The sequence below is a fragment of the Elephantulus edwardii genome, unplaced genomic scaffold (assembly GCF_000299155.1).
Source record: "Elephantulus edwardii isolate Elephantulus edwardi_28Jun2011 unplaced genomic scaffold, EleEdw1.0 scaffold00015, whole genome shotgun sequence".
NCBI classification, from domain to species: domain Eukaryota; kingdom Metazoa; phylum Chordata; class Mammalia; order Macroscelidea; family Macroscelididae; genus Elephantulus; species Elephantulus edwardii.
In genome coordinates this window covers 11,961,862-11,983,816 of record NW_006399765.1, presented here as the reverse complement: position 1 = coordinate 11,983,816, position 21,955 = coordinate 11,961,862, and the positions used below count along the sequence as shown (strand labels likewise).

The window sequence follows — 21,955 nt, the reverse complement described above, 5'->3', positions numbered from 1 at the left end:
AGACAATTTTGAGCAAATTCATTTTAAATGACACATGCTTGTGTATCATTCTAACTCACAATAACTCCCTTCCATTGTAGCTGCTTCCACTTGACCCACTGGAGTGGCCTCCTAGTGGCCACGTCTACACAGCAGACCCAAACCTTCGTCAATGTCTCTTAGCCCATGCAAATCAGTCCTGGAATTCCTGGCTCCAACTGATCCCATTTCCTTCCCCAGCAACCTGGAAAGACACATTAGTCTCTATCCAAGCAGCTGGAGCTGTGACAAGAAAACCATGGGGGCGACCAGCAACCATAATTTCCACCATGTGGATGGAAGCAAAGAAAAGGAAAACAATAGCATGTGATTCATTGGTCAATAAATACTTCATAATGACACCTGGTCATGTGACACAGATGGTCACTTAATTAGGCTTACATTAACAAGGCAGCTGAATGCATTAAGGCAGTTATTTGATCAGCCCCCGTCTTACTCGAGTTGTCTCTGCCTCCCAGGTGCAGTCACTGGTGTCCTCGTGGGCAGGCCGGACGCCCCCAGGCTCTGAGCAAAGCCACTGCAGGGAGCGCATCGGCCGACCTACTATTCTAGGTACAAGGAGCTCTGGGGGTGTAATCCGCAGACACTTGTGCTGCTTAGTCCAAAGGCTGCTTCCCTCCAGCAGATCGAATCCTCCAGCTGCTCCACAGGAGAAAAACGGGCAACCTCCTCCCACGTGACATACAGCCATTGAAAACCCACCGTTGGGTCGGCAACAGGTTGGTCCCAACTCAACGGCAAGAGTGAAATTCCTCCAGGCATAAGGGTTTGGATTCTGTCTCTCATAGATCCAGAAGCTCCAAGGACCAGGAGTGAGTTTCGGGCAACCCTAGGGTCTCTATGTTGAAGTGATTTCTAAACTTCATCTTGCCCAGTCCCTACTTTTATGTGTCCTCGTCTGCCATTCCTTTTCTTCACTCTTCCTTTCACATGTCAACTCACACAGTGCACCAGAGACTCAGACACGTGGACCCACACACAGATTCCTCCGCCAGTCACCATGCACACACAGACCTCATTTAGCACTAAGAGAGATGGCATTAGACAAGCAAATGGGGAAATAAACCAGTTAAAGGACTGAGCCCACCTAGAGTCCGGCAGAACAGTGCTGAAGCCCCAGAATGTCTGGCATCATAGCATAACGCAAGGTATTATTAACACACGACAGTCTACCTTTCAAGAAGGGAGCTCTGGTCGCCTCCTGGGCCAACCCAAATGCACACAGTTCAAAACCACACACTGACCTGCAGGAGAAAGATGGGCAATCTTAACCTCTGCAAGGCACAGACTCTACCAACCCACTAAAGGGTCGGCGATGAGTTGGTTCCAACCCGACAGCATAAGACAACGACCACCACCTTTCACTTGTTAAGGATTGAATTGTGTTCCTCAGAATAATAACGGAGTCCTAACCACTGCCCCAGTGAATGTGATCCTGATTGAAGGAATAGGATTTTTCTTTGAAGATTTCTCAGTTACATTAATGAAGTTAATACTGGAGTAGGTCAGGTCCTAACCTTTATCTGCTCTGAATGGCATCTTATAAAAAAAGGGTAGACACAGAAACAGTCACCCAAAGGGAAAGAGAGAGTTCATGTGATAACAGAAGATGCATCTATACACAGTCAAGGATGCCAAGGACTGACAGCAGCCACCAGAAGGTAAGAGGAGATGCAGGAAAAAGGTCTTCTCTCAAAGCCTCAGGAGGAATCAACACAGCCAACCCTGTGATGTGAACTTCTAGTGTTCAGATTTGTCAGAAAACAAACCTCTGTTCCTTAAAATCACCTGCTCTGTGGTCTTTTGTTATGGCAGCCAAAGGGAATGGAGACCTGACTTCTAAAAAAACCCTTCTTCCATCTCTAGCAACTATTATAGACAGAACTGAAAGAGGTGGCTTTTTAAAGTGTCTATGCCAAACCCAAAGACAGTGAAGCATAATTGGAAGCAATTATTTACAATTATAAAGTCTAAGGCTTAAACATTATCATTTTCAAACACAACAGAGGCCACAGGTTAAATATTTAATGGTAAATGATTTTTTATACGGATACCAAGTCCATGAAACAAGAAAAGGATGTTAAGTGCCTTCAAGTCAACTCCATCACCCTAATGAACAACAGATCAAAACCATGCCCTACCCGGTACGCACACAATCCCCACCACCCTCGAGCCCATTCTGCAGACACTGTGTTAATCCCTCTCACCAAGGGTCTTCCTCTTGCTCTCTCATTGTTCCTCTACTTTCCCAGTTATGATCTCTTTCTCCCAAGGACCGGCCCTTCCTGGTAGCAGACCTAAAGTATGTGTGACAAACCATCCTGGCCTCTAAGGGGCACTGTGTTGTGATTCTTTCAAGAGAGATTTGTATATCTGAAAAAGGAGTAATATTCAGAGTACATGAAGAATGTCAACAGTTCAACAACAAAAAGACCATCCAATGAAAAACAGGCCAAGGATTTGAAGCGATGCTCAATGTCATTAGTCAGTGTTGTTGTTGACTGTTGACTACCGTCGAGTTGGAATCGCCCCACAGCTGACCCTCCAGTGAGTTTTCAGAGGCAATACGGGAGGAGGTCACTCATTTTTGTCCTGCAGGGCAAGTGGTGGATTCGAACCTTCGGGGTGGCGCCCAGCTGGTGTTCCTTAGGGCTGGCAGTACAATTCCTTACCGCTCGGCCACCAGAGCTTCCTCACTTGTCATTAGGGAAATGAAAATTAAAACAACATGAGTTACTACATCAGGCACCAGGATGGCTACATCAGAAAAGAAAACGCTTATTGGCAAGAATGTGGAGAAAATGCAAGCCTCATGCAGAGTTGGTGGGAATGTGAAACAGTGCAGCAAAAAGTTTAATGGTTCCTTATAACATTAAATGTAAAAGTACCACATAATTCAGCAATTCCACTCACAGGTATATTAAAAAATGGGGGGGAGGGACTTAAAAGAGAGGACTGAAACAGGTATCTACCTGTAAACCAATACGCAATGCAGCATATTATCCGTAACAGTGGAAATAATACAAGTGTCCATCAACAGGTGAGTGGGTAAAGTATGGTACGTAACACGCAATAGAGTATTATTCAATCATAAAGAGAAGAGATTTCTGATTCAAACGACAACATGGAGGACCTCTGGAAAACAGTAAGCTGAGTAAAGTCAGTCAGGAAAACAAGGCCAAGCTTGATCTCATATATATGAAGTCCCTAGAATGGGCAAATACAGCAGCAACAGTTCATTAACGAGAGGAGGAAGAACGGGAGTTACTGCTAACAGGGTACTCAATTTCTGTCTGGGTTGATGGAAAGCTCTTAGAAATGAATAGTGGTGACAGCAGGATCACATGGTGAAAGTCATTAATGTCCTCGAATTGGACAAGTGGTTAAAAACTTTTTGCTATTTTTATTTTTAACACAATAAAAAGAAGAATGACGTTTTTAAAAAGCAGCCACCACCAAAAAGGGTTAAGCGTAAGTTTAAAAAAAAAAGAAGATACTGGGGAGGTTAGGAACAGTCCTCAAGAGGCCTTTCCAGAGGCATCTCAGGAATGATGACAAGTTATGGGGACCATAGCGGGGCTCAGACTCCAAGTCATCATGGGAAAAACGTAAGACAACAGGATCCCACAGCTTGTAAAACCAAGGTCTGGAAACCAGCTCAGGCAAAGAGGCAAACATCCCTGTTATCCACACCGAGCTTCCTCTCTCTAAGCTGTCCTGCATGCCTGAAGCCACAGAAAGCCGAGAGATAGGCCCTATTCATATCACACTTGGATTACAAAACTGACTCCAGATGTTAGCTCCGATTCAGTTCTTGTTACCCCTGGACAGGACCCTACATGATCTTTCTAGAACCCAAACGTGTTTAGTCACTGCACTACCTCACATCCCTGACCTGGCTGAGAAAGGATCCTCTCTGTCTGATCTTTAAGGTCTTCCCTGGTCTGATCCTACCAGCCTCTCCATTTTAATCGCCCAGTGCTTCTTAGTCGATTAAACTTCACTCACTCCATGCATCCACTGTCTGCCACATACTGTTTTCAAGTACAAGGAATAAAATATTAAAGAAGACAGGCAACGTCCCTATCATTGTGGAGCTTACGTCTCAGTTATAGGAGAGATAAAATAAACAAACACCTGGGAATTACATATGTTAGGTGCATAAGCACTAACATGAAAATATTATTAAGAGTAAGGTGACAGAGATAACAGGCTAGTTTTTGATAGGATAAGCAGGAATGACCTCTTTAAAGACATAATATTTGAGCAACACTGGACTGAAACAAAAAGTCAGTCATGAGAACACCTGGGAGAAGATAGTTCGAGAAAGAGGGTCCCTCACCCCTTTCTACTGCTGTTCGAAAGGCCAGCACAGAAGCATGCTTGTATTTTTCACTGAGGTGCACAAGGGGCCTGGAGAGGCTGGCATACAGGTCCACTGGAAAGAGTGCAGGAGATGGATTCAGAGAAACAGCGAAGGAATGAACCACCCCCAGAGGCCTTGCAGGCAAGGTGAGAGTTCCACTTTATGCATGATACACACCTCCTTGAACACAGTTTGTGGCCTCTGACCCTCTCAGCAGGCTTAAGACACCCTTCCATACCCTTATCCATCTGGCAAACTAAACCTCTTTCAAAGCCGGCTGCCAGTTCCTCTGTGAGTTCTGTAGATCCTACATGCTGACGGGCAATGCCTCCCCTCAGCCTGCCACAGCACCCTGACCACACCTGTACTGAACATACTGATGACACTCACATGCACGCGCTTGTTGATCTGCCTGTTGGCCCAGAGACGTCAGGGATACGAATATGAATCATTCTTATCTAGCATCGACAGTAACATGGACAGGACAAACAACCAAGAAAAGTACTTCATTGAACTTCTTTTTGAATTAAAATGCTAGTTATGAAGAAAGCAAAATAGTCTAAGCTCCTTGTTGTTGCCGCTCAGTGTCGGTGAGTCAGAAATGACTCAGAGCTGACTGACCCTCCAGAGGGTTTTCAGAGGCAGTAAGTCCCATGGGAAGAGACACCCATCTGTCTTCTGTGGAGCATCAGGTGGATTCAAACCACATACCTTATACAAACTTAGCAACAGAAATTTAAACATGGAAATGCACAGGGAAACATCAGCTTTACAAAAAATCTAAATATATAAATGAATAAATGGAAATCCGAAGTCTCTGTAAACTTTCATTACAATAAAAGGGAAAAAAAAATCCAAATCCTTGTGATATAAACCAAAACCCAATGCTGCCAAGTCAACCCCAACTCATTAATGACCGTACATAACAGGGCAGGGCTGCGCCTAGAGCCTCCAAGGCCATGACTTTCATGACAGCTGGCTGCGGGGACTTTCTCCCACAGAGTGGCTGGTGAGCTCAAACTGCCAACCTCTTGGTTAGCCCCCAGATATGCTACAGCCACAGTAAATAATAATGAAAAAATCTAGGCTCGTAAGTATTAAAAAGAAGCTGAGAGAAATTAAGTATGAGCAGAAACAAAACAAGCAGGCAATTCCAAACTCAATTAATTATAGGCCAATTTCCACCCACAAGCTGAAAAGGAGGATCCTCTAATCAGAGAGAATCTAGGACATCAGACGCCCTATAAGGAAGGTAGGTCATTCCAGCAAAGACAGGTTCCTGAAAGAGCCAACTTTCCAACAATACACACAACAAGGCCAGGTTTAGAGGCGAGAACACCCTTACCTCTGCATCCAGAGTGGCTGAGGCCACGATCAAGCGAAGATCCCCTCTTTTTTTCTGAATCTGTGAAAGGAGGCATCAGGAAACAGAAATTTTTATCGAAGAAATTATTTGATGTCTTAGATTTACTTCAAAATAATGCAGATATAGAGTTTTCAATTGGTTTTTTTGTTGTGGTTTTTTGTTTTGTTTTGTTTTTTAAGAAGAAGGGACCTAGAAATGAAGCAAGTCAGATCCAAAATTAACTACAGTTAAAGCACATAGACAAAAGAAGGGTTCAGGATGAAGGAATTGGAAGAAATCCAGGGGGAACCTGAAAAGGTGGGATAATGATGGGCATGGATCAATGGTGATTAATTTTCTAAAACACAGTGTATGGGAATGATCGTATAAAACACAATGAGAACGAAGGAGTGTGTGAAACAATATAAATAAATGAAAAACAATATAAACAAACTTTGTATGCAAATCACTATAAAAGGGTTTTTTTTAAAAAAAAAAGAGGGTTCAATATACTATTTTCTCTAATGCTGCAAATATTTGAAATTTTCAAATGACTTTGATGGAAGTCTAATGTCCTCAAAGATTAATTAATGACACAGGAAAATGAACTTTTTTCTTTTTGAGGAACATGATCTTAATGATCTTTAAGGCAAAGACACAAGATGGAAATTAGAATATACAATGCAATTCCCATCATGCTCAAGCAAACTGATGCCTCATACATAAACAAATACACATGGGGGGAAAGGAGGAGACAATTTTTATAGCTGCTTTTTTCTGAGTGAGTAAAATATGGATGATTTTATTATTTTCCTCTCTCTTTCTTCGGCTTCTCCAAATTGCTTTACTTCTTTTATAATCAGGCCAATCAAACTAAACAAAAGTATGGCAGCAGCAAAGTCATACCTTTTTTTTTTTATTTTTTTTTAAATTTTTTTTTTTAATATTTTTAACTTAATTTTTTTTTAATTTTTATTTTCTTTGTATGTTTGTGTACGGTCAAATCAGATCTGACTGGTACAGGAAATTGTTCCTCCTTCCCCGGCTGAGCATCTGGTGGATTCGAACCATGCGCTTCTGGGATTGCAGTGCAGCTTCTTGCAGTCATACCTTTTTTAACAAGCCAATGGCAATGTCTGTATACAAGGTCCTCTCGTGGGCTTCATCCAGCATGATGGCACTAAACATCAAGAAGGAACACTTCAGTCAGCATACAAAGCTCCCCTTATTATCCCATGCCTACCACTAGAGAGAAAGGTGGCCATTTAGTCCCCCTGTAATCACTTGTATCAAAAGTAAAGCTAAATAGCTTCTCTGTGGTAAAAACATATTCATAATCCATTCAAACAGTGATCCCAACCATCTTAGTGAAGACAATGGTGTATTTATTGCTGTCCCTAAAGAACATTTACATCATCATTGGCTTCTGATGGGATTTAACATCTAATATTAAGTTGTAACATAATATATAATCCCACAGATTACATGAAAAGTTAAAGTCCAACTCCCTATACACTGTTAAGCTACAGAAAACAGAACAAAAAAACACGTGATCACCGTCGTACCAGATGTGTATCATATGTGACATCCTTTTCCCAGAATTGAAAAATCTGTGTGGGGACAACTTTAGTGCTAGAAGGATAGATAAAAACATACAAGGAAGGGGAGGGTGATAAGCATGTTGCCTAAAATGTTGCACAGCTGTAATGTGTGCTAAGTCTCCACGTCTCAGTGAATCCTGGGATGTAACAGGGACACATAGGCCGTTTAGCCAACCACCGTGGAGTTCTAATACATGCGAGGACTCGCACCCTCACTCTCAGGAAAGAACAGGGGTGTTACAAAAAGAACAAGTTAAGGGTCATTTAAGCAATGATGTAAGTTTACATGTGCTCATTAATGTCTGTAAAATGGTCTTGTCACCTACATTCTCAGAAAAACACCAAGGGTTACAATAGCTAAAGTAAAGACAAGCGCTCTGGGACCTCTGGAAGCGGATGCCAACCTCAGCTGTCACACAAACATCTGCGAACTTTTAAAACTTTAGGGAAGAGACAAGAAAAGCACGCTTACCTGTATCTGGTTAACAAAGGGTCAACCATCATTTCCCTGACCAGCATTCCATCTGTCAGAAACTGAAAAAATAAAAACACAATGTTTCAGAAATAATCCACTTACCTCGTATCTTGGTAATTTTTAAAAAGGCTCAAGCACAACTTAATGGTGTGTACACAGAAAATTTCCCCAAAGGGCTGTGAGGAAATGTACAGTTTTAGCTCTACAATTGTTCGCAAATGAAACTTCAAACGTGGTATCCCCTGGGACTCACGAGCCCTCAGCAGCATTTCACTTGCATTTATTATCTGAATACTGGGCAGACCCTACGTCCTTGGGGACTTCACCACCAGTAACACAGATGAACAGGAGACGAAGACGGCCTGTGTCTGCTTAGGGGAACAATGTGGGTCTCACACAGTGGTTCTTTAGATTTCCAACGCACTAGACTCACTGCTTTTGAGGCTACTGTCTTCAACCTCAAATGACAGTATTTTGGGGAGGCTGGAATGGGAGTTGGGCCCACCGTGGAGCTGTTGTTGTTGTTATGTACCATCAACTCAACTACGTATGACTCACAACAACTCTATGAACAACAGCTCTGAACCCTGCCTTATCCTGAGCCAACCTCATCGTCTCCGACACACCTGCCCCCATTGCCTTAGTCACTGTGCCAACCCCTCTCATGCGGAGTCTTCCTCTCCTGTCCTGACCCTCTACCCTGCAAAGCTTAATGTCCTTCTCTAAGGACTGGTACCTCCTGGCAATATTTGCCCAAAGTATGTGAGACAGAGTTTCAAAATCCTTGCCGCCAACAGCAACCTGGTTTCACCCTCTCCAGGACAAACCTGTTTTTTCTCTTGACAGTCCACGATATGTTCAATACGCTTCTCCAGCACCACAACTCAAAGGCATCAATCCTTCTTCTTGTCATTATTAGCTGTCACTATCCAGATCTCAGATGCATAGTAAGTAACTGAGATGACATGGCCTGGATCAGGTACACCTTAGTCTCTGGACTGACATCGTTGCTTTTTAGTATTCTGGAGCGGTCCCTGACAGTGCTTTCCTAAAGCAACTAATCTTTTGATTTCCTGCCTGCTGGTGCCAAGAATGTTGACTGTGGAGCCATTCAAGGTGAAACTTAACAACTTCTATCTTTTCTCTATGATGCTGCTGCCAAGTAGCCTGGTGATGGGAATCTTAATTTTCCTGATGTTGAGATATGTAATGGATACTGAACTATATTCTTGACCTTCTGCAGCACACGCTTCAAGTCCTTCTTAGTTTCAGTGAGCAAGGTTGTGTCATCTGCATAACACTGGTCATTGATGAGTGCTCCTCCAATCCCAATGCCACATTCTTCTTCATTAAGTCCAGCCTCCTAAATGATCTGTTGCAAATATAGATTGAAAAGATATCGAGAAATTCTACATTCCTGACACACATCTTTCTTGATTTTGAACCATGTGGTGTTTCCTTGCTCTATTCATACGACAGCTTTCTGGTCTAGGTATAGTTTCGCATAAGCATGATCAAATGTTCTCGAATTCTCATTCTTCCTAATGAAAGTCACAATTTGTTGTGATCCACATAGCCAAATGCTTCTTCATAGTCAATAAAACACTGACATACTTCTGGTACTCTCTGCTTTCCACCAAGATCCTTCTGACATTGGCAATGATATCCCTAGTGCCACGCCTTTTCCAAACCCAGCTTCTCTTTCCTGACAGTTCTCTCTATATATGTTGTTCTAGTCGGTTTGGGAGAAGCTTCAGTGGATAAACATCCAGTTGCTAACTGAAAACTGGGTGGGCTGAAACCACCAGCTGTTCCATGAGAGACAGATGTAGCATTCGCTCCTGTAAAGACTGCTCAGAAACCCTGTGGGGCAGTTCTACTCTACCCTGTAGGGTCCCTAAGAGCAGGGATCAACTTGAAGGCAACAGCTTTGGTTTGGCTGGGGCCTGCAGCTAAGAGAATAACCTATGATGTCAGACTGCTGGCTCTCCCCCTTACCAGCTGTGGACCCAAAGCGAGTTACTTACCTTTTCTGAGCTGCATTCCTCATTTGTAAAATGGAAGTAATAAAAGCTCTATCTCACAGGGTTACTGTGAGAATTAAATGAGACCGGAAACACACTTTAGCACAGGCTTCACTATAACATAGTGTTTCGTGAATGTCAGCTACGATTACGTGGGATTGATGTTTATAAAATGTTTAGAAATGTAAGGCTCCTCCTGGATGTTGTTACTCCCACCCAAACATGAACTCGGTACTTGAACAAATCTAAATGTCTCCCAAGTAAGTTACACGCTTTACTTTCTTTTTTTAAAAACAAGATGCTTCTCCATCACATTTTCCCTTGGTAAGTGGTATCAGCTGTCACATATACACGTAAAGTGAAAAGTGAGAACCCATGATGAAGGGATCACTAGTCAGAACTTTGTTCATGGGTTTGCCATACGTCACAGCTGGCTTGACGGCACCTAACAACAACAGTCACGAACTGGACTTCTTATAACCAAATGAAATTCAAAAGCTTTGCATAAAAAGGCTCAAGAATCATTTGGTAGTCTAATTCCCTGAAAACTATTTGGAAATGAGTTACTTTCATATATTTGACAATAAAGGAACCTATTCCCTTTACAAGGAAAATAAACATCAAGGGTAACAAAATATGGAAATTTAGAAAACAAGGTTTATATTTTTACAAATCATGACACTATTCACTGACTTCATCTGATTATTATCCATTTCCCTCTATTGCAAACTGAAAGGTAACAGCAATTCTAAGTACTGCTTATGTCATCAAAGCAATTTCATTCAGTGTTTTATTCTGCTGTCTGACTGGACTTTGATTTCAGAAGAGTGGCACACAGCTGACATTCTGATGAGCTGATTATTCACTAATTACTACTGATACTAATTATTTTAGAACTAGCAACTAGGTCAAGAGATACGCACGTAAAATCCATTACCAGACAAAAGTGAGAAAGTTCTAACTAGTACAAACACCAGCTGTGAAAACGAGACTTTTTCAGTTTATACTACACCTTATTCCTGCTTTTAAACCTTTCACAGATATGTTTTTAGATTTAGCTATCTATGTGAATTAATGGAAAACAATAAAATAAACACCTGGAAAGAGGGCTTCCAGTCCAATACTATTATCAGTAAACACAAAACCCATAACCTTGGGTAAGCATTCAACCAAGTAAGCCCTCAACTTCTTCCTCCGCAGAACTGAGAGATTAACATGACTTCAACAGTCCCTTCTGAGCACAAATCTATGCCTCCTCGCCGCCTGAATCTGCTGAGGGCCAGGATGCTTTCAGATTCAGCAATGACAGTTGCTTTTATTTTCTTTCTGATCCTCAGAAAAACCTTTCTAATGTACAACAAGAAAAGCGGCGCCGGCAGCTCACCTTAATTCTCGTGGCCAGTGGGTCGGAGCAGTCATCGAAGCGGATGCAGTAGCCCACCTCATGGCCCAGCACTGCCCCTCTTTCCTCGGCTACTCTCCCTGCAACCTTTGGGAAGAAAGTTCATGCTGAAAATGGAGACGCAGGAATTCCGGCACAGAGCACGCACACACTACAGCCAAGTCTGGAGGTCACTTAATTTTTTTAAACAGTATGTGAACACCGTGGAAAATGAGAAAAGGAGCAGGTCACTAAGGAGTGACAATCTACAGTATTTATTCATTTATAGGCTTATCCTTCGTATCATACTTATCATGGATTTGAGAACAGCAGAATGACGTAAAGGGATTACAGATAAAGGTCGGGAGAATTACACATGAAGTCTGAGAGACCAAAGCCAGGGAGAAAGTTAAAACATATATATGCCAAAGTCATTCATGTTAAGCCACAAATTTAGAACTAAGTTTCCTGGCAGTCAAAACAAAAAGGGAAACAAAAGCCACTACAAGATTTGCTCTGTTTGTAAAGAAAGAAGACAAGAAGGGAGCTCTGGTGGCCTAGTGGCAAGAAGTTGCGCTGTAGTCCCAAAAGCCCACAGTTTGAATCCACCAGATGCTCCGCTGGAGAAGGAGGGACAATCTCCTCCTGTGCCAGTCAGATCTGATTCGACAGCACACAGCAAGTAATTAAAAAAGAAAAAAGACAAGAACCAAGGAATACTTTTCATATCTTAAGATGAAGCACCTTCCACTGGACAATTAAAGAACAGGAGAATGAACACATTAATTACTGAGCCACATCAATTTTCTCTTTGAAGAAAAAAAAGAGTATTGTTTCAAGAGCCAGATAACCTAAAACCACTGCAACAGTAGCCCAGTTACCAAAATCATTAAAACGCAAAAGGAGGGGCGCTCTGGTGGTCTAGTGGCAAGAAGCTGTGCTGTAATCCTGAAGGCTCACGGTTCAAATCCACCAGATGCTCCACCGGAGAAGGAGCACAATCTATACCAGTCGGATCTGATTCAACAGCAAACAAGAAGGGGGGGGGGGGGCGGAAATGCAAAAGGAAGACCAGAAAGTACGCTAAAAATAAAAAAGTAGAGTAAAAGCAGCAATCATAACCTATATTATGATGACCATAAACTATAGGTAACATTTCACCTACCAATAAAGTGAGTGAAGAAAAATAATTCAAGAGCAGTATCTCTCAGATGCCCAGAAAGTTAAAACATTGTGGTGGTGGTTTTGTTTGCCGTACAGTTGGAACCAACTGACCCTCTAGTGGATTTTCAGAGGTAGTTAATCACATGGAAGCAGAATATCCATCTTTCTCCTGTGGAGCAGCTGGTGGTCTCGAACCATATGCCTTCGGGATTGCAGCACAGATTCTTGCCACTAGGCCACGAGAGCTCCCTATTAAACATGATTCATTTATTATAATTTGAGATTAATTTGAAACATATATTTGAAGTGTTAGAGAAATAGATCAATAATGCTTGTCATTCAGATTTAAAAGATCACTGCATAAGCTACCTAAGAAGAACCAAAGCGAAGCAATAGCCTAGATCCATCCTGGGGACCCGAACCCCCAACCTCCCTGGGAGGCAGGGGTTTATTCTCTCTCTTTCACCTCTGAGGTAACATCCTATGAAGTCTCTAGGTTCTGAGTGTGGGACATGGGCTAACAAGGGAGTGTTGTAAAAGTGTACCGACACAGTAGATCCGGCCTGGCCACTGCGCAGAGCTGGGCCAGGCACACTGGCAACATCTGGCATGAGCATGTGAGAAACTAAGGAGCAGATGAGGATCAGACGTAGCTCTGCCTAATGACCTAAATTACAGAACCGGGAGGCCAAAACAAATCAATCACCGAGCAGCCGATCTACAACTGGAGGAGCATCACACACTTAGTCTTTCAAAACAGCTTAGGAAACCAGAAATTCACCCTACCCTGTTCTACCTCAGGAGCTTACAGGTCCTGACAGCCAGTATTTCATCAGGGCAGTTTGGTTAATGCTGTTATCTCAATTTCATCCCTATAGGATATCACAGTATACACCCTGGAAAACAGAACACAGACTGTACAGAAAGACAGCAGGAGCTTTGGGAGAAGACAGGTTTGTAAGAATGAGAGTAAGATCGTAGATTCTGGTCATAAAAACATAGCCGTCTTATGATTCTATAAAGTAGAAGATAAAATTCAACTTATTTTTCCTCAATGTTTCACTATTTATTTATATTTGGTATAAAAACCCTTGTGTTTCACTTTCATCCTGAGGCCAGAAAACTGCAATTGGGCTTTGGGGCTTGTCCAGAATCACAGGTTCAGCAGGGGCCTGGTCCTGAAGTCAAGCTCCAACCATCGAAGTCCAGTGACCACTCTCATTCCTAACTGCCTGGTGCAGAGATCAGGCGACAGCACAGACAATCTGTTCTTGGGATTTCAGATTGTTCTCAGATGTTAAATCTGTACGCAATGTACTTTCTCAGATGCAAACGCTCAAGCTTGACAGTTCTATTAATACTGTGTGGTTAATTTATACTCTATCCTTTGAAGAGAAGGCCTGTGGTTTCATGGCAATGGTCCACAGCTACAAATTTGGAGATTAATGCACACTAATTCAGAGCCAGGATTCCAAAGCACCAGCAGGGAAAATGATCCTAGGATTCCTCTTTTAGTGACCTTAAAAGGTTAGTTCTAACACTGCAGGCTAGTTTGAATACATGTGAAACTTACGAAATGCTTGTCAAGAATTTTTAACTTGAACAGTGTGAGAAAATGAACTTTGGGGAAAAGCACTGCACAACATTGAAAACTTGAAACAAAAGTGATTTGGGGAAAGAAACAATTTCTTATGCTGTATAATATGTCGTTGAATTGGAAACGACTCATAGCTGATCCTTCAGTAAGTTTTCTGGGGCAATAAATCACAAGGGAGAAGACGGCCTATCTTTCGCCTGAGACACAGCTGATAGATTTGAACTGTGTGCCTTTGTGTGGGTAGCACAACTCCTTACCCACTAGGCTATCAGAGGTCCTTGTGGAGACAGCAAAATGAAAAGCTTTTTATCCCTATTTCTCTCTAAAAGCTAAATTAAAAAATAACAAAAGAGCTAAGACACAATGACACAAAGTCCAAACAATACACGAGGAAGCCCACTTGTTAAGGCTGAACGCAAACGAGACCTTGGCCTCCTGACAAAAAGAGAATTCTAAATTCCTTCATGTTAACTGCATCCACCCTAAAATGAAAAGCTAACAATCTTCGAATCAGAAAGACAAGAAGTGGCACTGTGTTTCAGGCTCAGGGGACATAGGAAATGTCTCAATGGCACTTTTATAGCAAAGAATCACAGAAGTGTTAAATTGAAGGAAAACACAGGCAGGCAGGTCACTCCTATTGCTTAAACCTCCAAACTCCAAAGGAAAAAGGATTGCAGAAAGTGACCACATGGATAACACACACATGTATAACTGAATTATACATATAAAAACTGATGAAATATTAAATGCGGTTTTTATGTAATTATACAGACAGACATATACACACACACACATATATATAAAACCATAATAAAAAGTTTAAATAGATTCCTCAAAAGCATTACTCAAAGAAAGAAAAGCCAGAATTTGGCCAAAGAAATTACAAACCAAGAGAGCTCTAGTGTCCTAGTGGCAAGACGCTGCACTGCAATCCCAGAGGTATGCAGTTCAAATCCACCAGATGCTCTGATTTGATGGTACACATAAAAAAATAATAAAATAAAAACTGAAATTTTAAAAAACCCATACATTTTAAAAGAAAAGAAAAAAGAAATTGCAAACACAGCTTCATTCACAAAGAGAGAGATTCAAAGAAGAACTGATGAGAAACATTTCAGACCAGAAGCCAGCCTCTGGAAGTATTTCAAATCTTAAAATTTAGATTGTTAAACTGGAGGTTTTCTCAAAATTTGAGGATAATCCCCAAAATTTGCACAATATTAATAAATGCAAGTTACAAAATGGAGATGAACTTTTCTAGATCAATACTAAAGAAAAGGGGACCTCAGACTGTATACACAGATGGCTCAAATGGTACTTGTACACTAGGAAAACAAAGTCAATCAATTCTATATCAACAGTATGATCCTTTAAATAGAAAGCCACAGCCAAATAAGCACATAAGAAAACAAATTAGTAACAGAATCCAGCCAATCAAGAACCAAAGAAAAATGAGTCATTTAGGGGATCGTGGATACAAGTAGCAACAAACATTAAAGCCACTTAAACTAGAATCAAGGTTATGTACCTCTTAAGAGTTACAACTTTAGAAAAGAAAATAAATGTTACAAGTCTGGATATAAAGTTTATAGCAGAGCATCCAACAAATGTAGAGAAAAGACTGAGTATGTAAATACTCTTTTCTTTCAAATCAGGAAACTAAGGTTGAAACATAGAATTGCTAAAATAAGTAAAGGGTTTTTGTAATATATTTTCATCATTTTCATAGTTTAATAGGTTATTTTGTGGCAAATAAATATTTCACTAAAATGCAATAATTATTTCTATTTTACTTGTGTTTCTTCTTTTGTTAAGTCCCACAAAAGTGTGTACATACAGTATGTTCTCATTTTTACAAAACTCTTTCTTTCACCCAGTCAAATATTTATACTTAAAAGAAACTTGGAGTATTCACCAAACAATGATCATGATTTTTGCTGGGTGTTGATATTTGTGTCTTTATATTTGGTTGGTTTGGCTTCTATTTCCTTTGTCCTTCAATGCTTAAAATATCCAAAAATGGGCTGTTACCATCATTACAACAATAATCATACAATGGCCCATTCTCTAAATTGAAGGGTGTGTGTGTGTGTGTGTGTGTGTGTGTGTGTGTGTGTGTGTGTGTACACCATCAAACTGGATCTGACTGGTACAGGAGGAGACTGTCCCTCCTTCTCCAGCAGAGCATCTGGTGGATTCGAACCACATACCTCTGGGATTGCAGTGTAAAATGAAGATAATTTTGTGGAGTATCTTATCTTCAATTGATTCCTTCTCATAGTCTTCACTTAAATATTGTGCTTTGGTTTTTTGGGAGGAAAAAGAAAAGACTTAATTTCATGCTCCCCTTCTCTGGGGCAGGGCAAACGCAGTCCCTCCACTACCATAAATTACACAGTCTAGTTTCCCACATTTGGGGAAATCTCAGGGGTCAGCACATCCGGAGTGCAATGAATAAGCCTCACCCTGGGAGAACCAACTGTGTGATCATGGTATCTCCTCTACCAGAAGACTTAATTTTTTTAAGAATAAAATGTTTAAACAGTAATTGCTTTTTAGTTGGAGCTTTTAGGAAATGAGAGTCAAGTTCAGTCACTGAAACAAAGACAGAGCTAATTTATTTTACAAAAATAAAAAACAAAAAAAAAACTTTAAAACTTTAAAAATAAAAAACAAACTTACAGAAACAGCAGCTACTCTGCGAGGCTGGGTGACACCTACAACTCTCCCTTCGGCCGTCCAGCCAGCTTCCGCGAGGTACTACAAAAAAACCACAGGGCAAAGGGTAGTGTAAGACATGATGTATACCAACTTCGTAAGCAAACCAGTATCAAATAAAAATTAAAACACAGAAACCCACAGGTCCATGTATCCTGAAAGCATCTCCTTAAAAAAGAGTCTCCCATAAGATGGCCCCACTTTGTATTAGAATCACTTTTTTTTTTCAGCTTTAAACTTTTCATTTTATTTGATGACGTTATTTCTTCTCGAGCCATAAGTTTTTGTTTCTTCAGTTTCTTCTGGGAGATCTTTTTCTTCTGGACAACTTCCTCTTCTGGTTTAGGAACAATCTGTTCCTTTTTCAGTAAGGATCATCTCAATATGGCAGGGGGAGCTCATGTAGGGGTTAATCCAACCATGAGCTCTGTACGTGCGGCGGTGTATCTTGGGAGCTCTGTTCACCTGGATATGCTCAATGACCAGAGAATCAACATCTAAACCCTTAAGTTCAGCATTACTTTCGGCGTTTTTAAGCCTATGCAGCAAAAACTCGGCACTCTTTTTGGGCCACCGACCCTGTGTCCGACCCCACTGTTTGGCCTGGGCACACCTACCAACTCCACCATTGTATCGTCGGAAGGGCACACACTGCTTTTACAAAGTGACATCTTTCAGATACTTGGTGGCTTTCCGGATATGCATACCCTTGATGGCCTGGGCAGTTTCTCGGGTGTTCTTAACATGGACCCGGAGATTTGAGCCTCTTGATTTGCATGATTTTGTGGGGTTTTCCGGGTCAAGTGAGTAGCGAACCATGTTGGGAGATTACCTGAAGCCGCTCTAGAATCACTTTTAACAGAAAGGAAGTGGCAGACGGTTGGTTCTGCCTCAGCAGTCAATTTGGGAAAACATTTCCCAGATGAGGAATCTGAGGCTTAGGTAACATGCTTACATTCCTAACAGAGCTGATAAACAGAAGAAGCAAAGCACAGATTCAGCATCTGATGCCTTCCCAAGAGAACCAAGCTCACTGTTGTCAAGTCGATTTCACCTCCGATCAGCCCCAGAGCAGAACGGAACTGCCGAGGCTGTAAATCTTAATGGGAGCATCTTTTCTCCTGTAGAGCAACTGATGGGTTCAGATTAACAAGCCTTTTGGTTAGTAGCTCGACAGTTAACCCTCTGACCATCCACGGAGCAGCTCTGGTGGCCGAGTGGAAAGGACCTGCTCTGCCATTCCCAAGGCACATAGTGGAGATGGACAACCGCCTTTTGTGCCATTTGCTGCCTCTGAAACCCGCTAGAGGGACAGCCAGGGGTTGGTTCCCACTTGATGGCACTTAACAATAACCACCACGAGCAGGCAGCTCGGGTGGTGCAGCGGTTACATGCTCAGCCTGGTCATCAGCTTCTGCAAAGACTGTTGTCACTGTTGTGAGGTGCCCTCAAGCTGACTCAAAGCAAACCTGTTAACAACACATCTGAACCCTGCCCCATCCTGAGCCATCCTCGCATCTCTGACATGCTCAAGACACTCAATCAGTGCATCTTGCTGAAGGTCTTCCTCTCTATCTCTGCCCCTCTGCCTTTCCCAGCACGATGTGACCACCACAAGGATTACAGCCCTGGAGAAGCCACGGCGGGGGGCAGGGGGCAAGGGCGGTTCACCCCTGACCTACTGGGGCACTAGGAGTCAGAAGCAACACACACGGTTTGGGTTTTGAGGGTTCAAAGCTGTCTGGACGGCAGGTTGTGAAGGTGGCACTGGGTCTGCTGTCCTTAGGGTCGCTATGAGTCAGCACTGACTCGATGGCACCTAATGACATCAACAAGCAGTCCTGAAGAACAAGCAACCCTACAGGAGACACTCAGGAGAACGTCAAAGCTATAAAACAAAAAAGGTTCAAGTTCATCTTAACCTAAGTATCAACCATACAAAAGCTTTGGATCCAATGAATGAAACACAATTAGATTTTACACATGTTCATATATATGGTGATGGTTGCTAGCATACATGCAATCTGATACTACTTTAACTAGAATATATTAAATTAGATTTAATATGTTGATACATGCATTCCGGCATTCAAATTTGCTTGCTGGTTATTGCAGTTATGTATTTTTATAGGATCTGAATTGTTTTCCAGTGAATAAGTATTGTTTCTATATTAAGAGCAAAAAGTGGTTAAAAATGCACATGTGCACTCATCTGTGTGAAAGATAAACAGGAAGGCTGAACCAGAACCTACGGAGACGGGCTGTGTCCAGGGTGTGGGCGGGAAAGGGCTGGCGAGGAGAGGACTGAAGCTGGGGCAGGAGGGTGAGGAGGGAGTAGCTCAGCTTCAGAACCACTGTCACGCTTCGCATGCTCTCCACACACCCAGAAAGTCAACAGTGACAGCCAAGCAGGATGTGGAGGGAACCCAAAACGAAACACAATGACCTTAACCTGACCTTAACCAGATTAAAAATGAATAACCTAACCACACGAAGGGGGTGGGGAGGAGAAGCACCAACGTCAACAACTGGGAAAAGTCAGTCGGTGGCATCTTGACTCAACCTAAATGCTGTCACTGGTAAACCTGTTTCTCACAGGGCTATCACCGAGCAGTCTGGAGACTAATATGAGTTCCTACTAGAATTGAATAAATAAGTAAATATATTGCAGATCATAAGGACTTAGTTTTATGATGTGCTAGGGAAAAAAGTTATAAATATTCATAAACATGCGCTCTACAGGTTTGACTGGAATCCAAACTGTAAGCATACACTTCTGGTTTTTAACACAAATACACTTACCTAGATAAAGGCCAGTCGCTCCTCGGACGATGGGTTAGATGGACGAGGAGGGAGTGATTTTCAGCCTCCCTTGTGATTTACAGCCTCCAGAAAACACTGGAGGGTCAGCTAAGAATCAGTTCCTATTCATCATCAAGGAGGTTGAGTGTTTTTAGTTTTTATTTTTGTGAATTGTCTTAATAACTAAACATCATAAGTCTGTTTACTAACAAGGCAGAGAAGCAATGAACGCCCTCACTTGCAGATCTTGATTTCTATACATCACTCTCCGATAATAAAAGCAATCAGGATTCCTTAGACAAGTGACTCCCAGGGCTAATGTAGGAAAAATGTTAAGATTTCCCACCCTGACTCCTCAGACCTTACTCCATTCTCTTTCCTTCAGACATCACCCTCCTCCCGGGGTTCGTCGCCCTCCTCTCGGGGTTCATCGCCCCCCCTCCTGGGGTTTTTCACCCTCCTCCCGGGGTTAGTCGCCCCCCTCTCAGGGTTCAGCTACTCAGCAGATCTTCTCTGTTCACTCAGCCTTGCTGGGGGAAACGACCAGACAGTGGAATAGACGATATCACTATTCCAATCAGACACTGCTCCTCCCTGTGGTCAGTGTATTCCTATGAGGTCTGGCCAATAATATATGAGTGGAAAGGTCACTCGTCCTCAAAGCTGGCTAAGAGCCATCTCATGATTCTTTGCCCTGTATCAAAAGATCGACAAGTCACATCTCCAACCTGCACCTTCAGCCCAGATCCCAGACTGATGACGCAAAGCCCGGGAACCAACCCGTCATGACCACACGGTACAAGCAAGCTATCAATCTTTGTATTTCTAAGCCCTGAGATTTTCAGGTTGTGTACCACACAGATGAATTAAAAGACAAACTCAAATTCTCTCACGTCCCGTGACCTTTGCTCTCCATTTCCCCAAGGAGTGCAGCACTCAGTTACTTGCTGAAAGGCTGATGGATTGAACCCACCCAAGGACGCCTCAGAAAACAGACCTTATAATCTACATCCAAAAGCTCAAAGCCTTGAAAACTCTACAGTGCCGCTGGGCCCCTCACGCGTGTAGGAGAAGCAGAGCTATCATGAGAATCAACTCCACAGCAACTACCCACAGTGCCCCACTTCCCGGCGCTCCACGGCTGTCCTCATTTGTACGATGACACTAAGCACAGTCCCTGCCTCACAGGCCACCAAGGACTAAAAGGATGCACAGGAGTAAAGTACCCAGCACTTTATGCGGCACTACTTTCTATAGAGGACTTATTACAGAAAGACCCTCAAGCAGGTGGATTGACACGGTGACTGCCACAATGGGCTCCAGTGTGTCAGGAAGTGTGAGGATGGCACAGGATAGAACAGGTTCAGATCTTCTGTTCACAGGGTGGTTATGAGTCCTACTCAACTAACTCCTGTTAGACAGGATCTAACACCAACAACTTATTACAGTACTATCACTCTCCAAGTGGTCCCCTCGGTATTGAGCTGCGCCCTTCTTCTGCATCTATGAACAGCACATACTCTGCCAGTTCCTGAAGCCGGCCACACATCCATCTTTCCTCCAGGTCACCATTTCCCCCGCCGTCAGCATTTCAAATGGTCCTTTCTTTGCTGGGTAATTCCCCCCTCTACCAACAGCAGAAACTTGCCATCCTAAGTACACATCAAGCTGAATGGTGAACTTTTTAAAAAATACCTACATCTAGGGGCGAAACCACTGGGCTGCACAATCTGGTGAGTAGAGGGAAAGGGTGAAGAAAACACAAAGGATGCAGCGGGGACCTGAAAAGACAGGGCAATGACGGGCATGGTCCAAGGGTGGTGATTAATTTTATAAAACATAGTACATGGGCATGATTGAATGAAACACAATGTGAATGAACAGTAATGTGGAACACAATGGTGATGAACTTTGTAAGCAAAGCAATATAAAGTTTAAAAGAAAAATACCTGCCTGAGTCCCACACTACATTATAGAGCTGCGGGGGTCATGAACAGGCAGAAATTGAGCATCAGAATTTCTAGATGCTTCCATCTGAGTGTACCCGCCACTGAGAGCCACAACCATGCAGAGGTGCTGGCGTTCTGATATTTCAACATGAATGCTGGCAACCAAAGCATATTTACTTGTAAAAATCTCTTAAGGTATAATTTTTTTTAATTTTATTCATTTTAATGAACATTTACAGAGATTTTTAATTTCCATTCATTCACTGTTGCACTTTTCTCCCTGCCCACCCCTCCCCCCAAGTTCACGCCTCTCTTTGAAAAGTAAAAGAAAAATTCTTTCATTAGTATACAATCCCCCCACACCCCCCTCCCCACCACCCCAGTTCACTCCACTATGCAACCTTAATTCTGGACTCGTGATAACCATAATACCCTATCATATATCGCTTTTAAATTGTTCTCTCCCAGATTGAATAAGATGTGTTCAATAA

General features: G+C 42.3%; 1 protein-coding gene across 1 annotated transcript in view; it reads right to left on the bottom strand.

Moving 5' to 3' along the window:
* Nucleotides 1-21,955, bottom strand: part of DHX35 (DEAH (Asp-Glu-Ala-His) box polypeptide 35) — an 82,424-nt gene that overhangs the window by 42,728 nt on the left and 17,741 nt on the right. The window contains exons 4-8 of the mRNA XM_006881715.1: nucleotides 16,678-16,755; nucleotides 11,235-11,339; nucleotides 7,824-7,885; nucleotides 6,861-6,930; nucleotides 5,751-5,810 (exon numbers count right to left, since the gene is read on the bottom strand). Coding sequence (XP_006881777.1) covers nucleotides 5,751-5,810; nucleotides 6,861-6,930; nucleotides 7,824-7,885; nucleotides 11,235-11,339; nucleotides 16,678-16,755 — 375 coding nt within the window. The remainder of the gene's footprint in view (nucleotides 1-5,750; nucleotides 5,811-6,860; nucleotides 6,931-7,823; nucleotides 7,886-11,234; nucleotides 11,340-16,677; nucleotides 16,756-21,955) is intronic.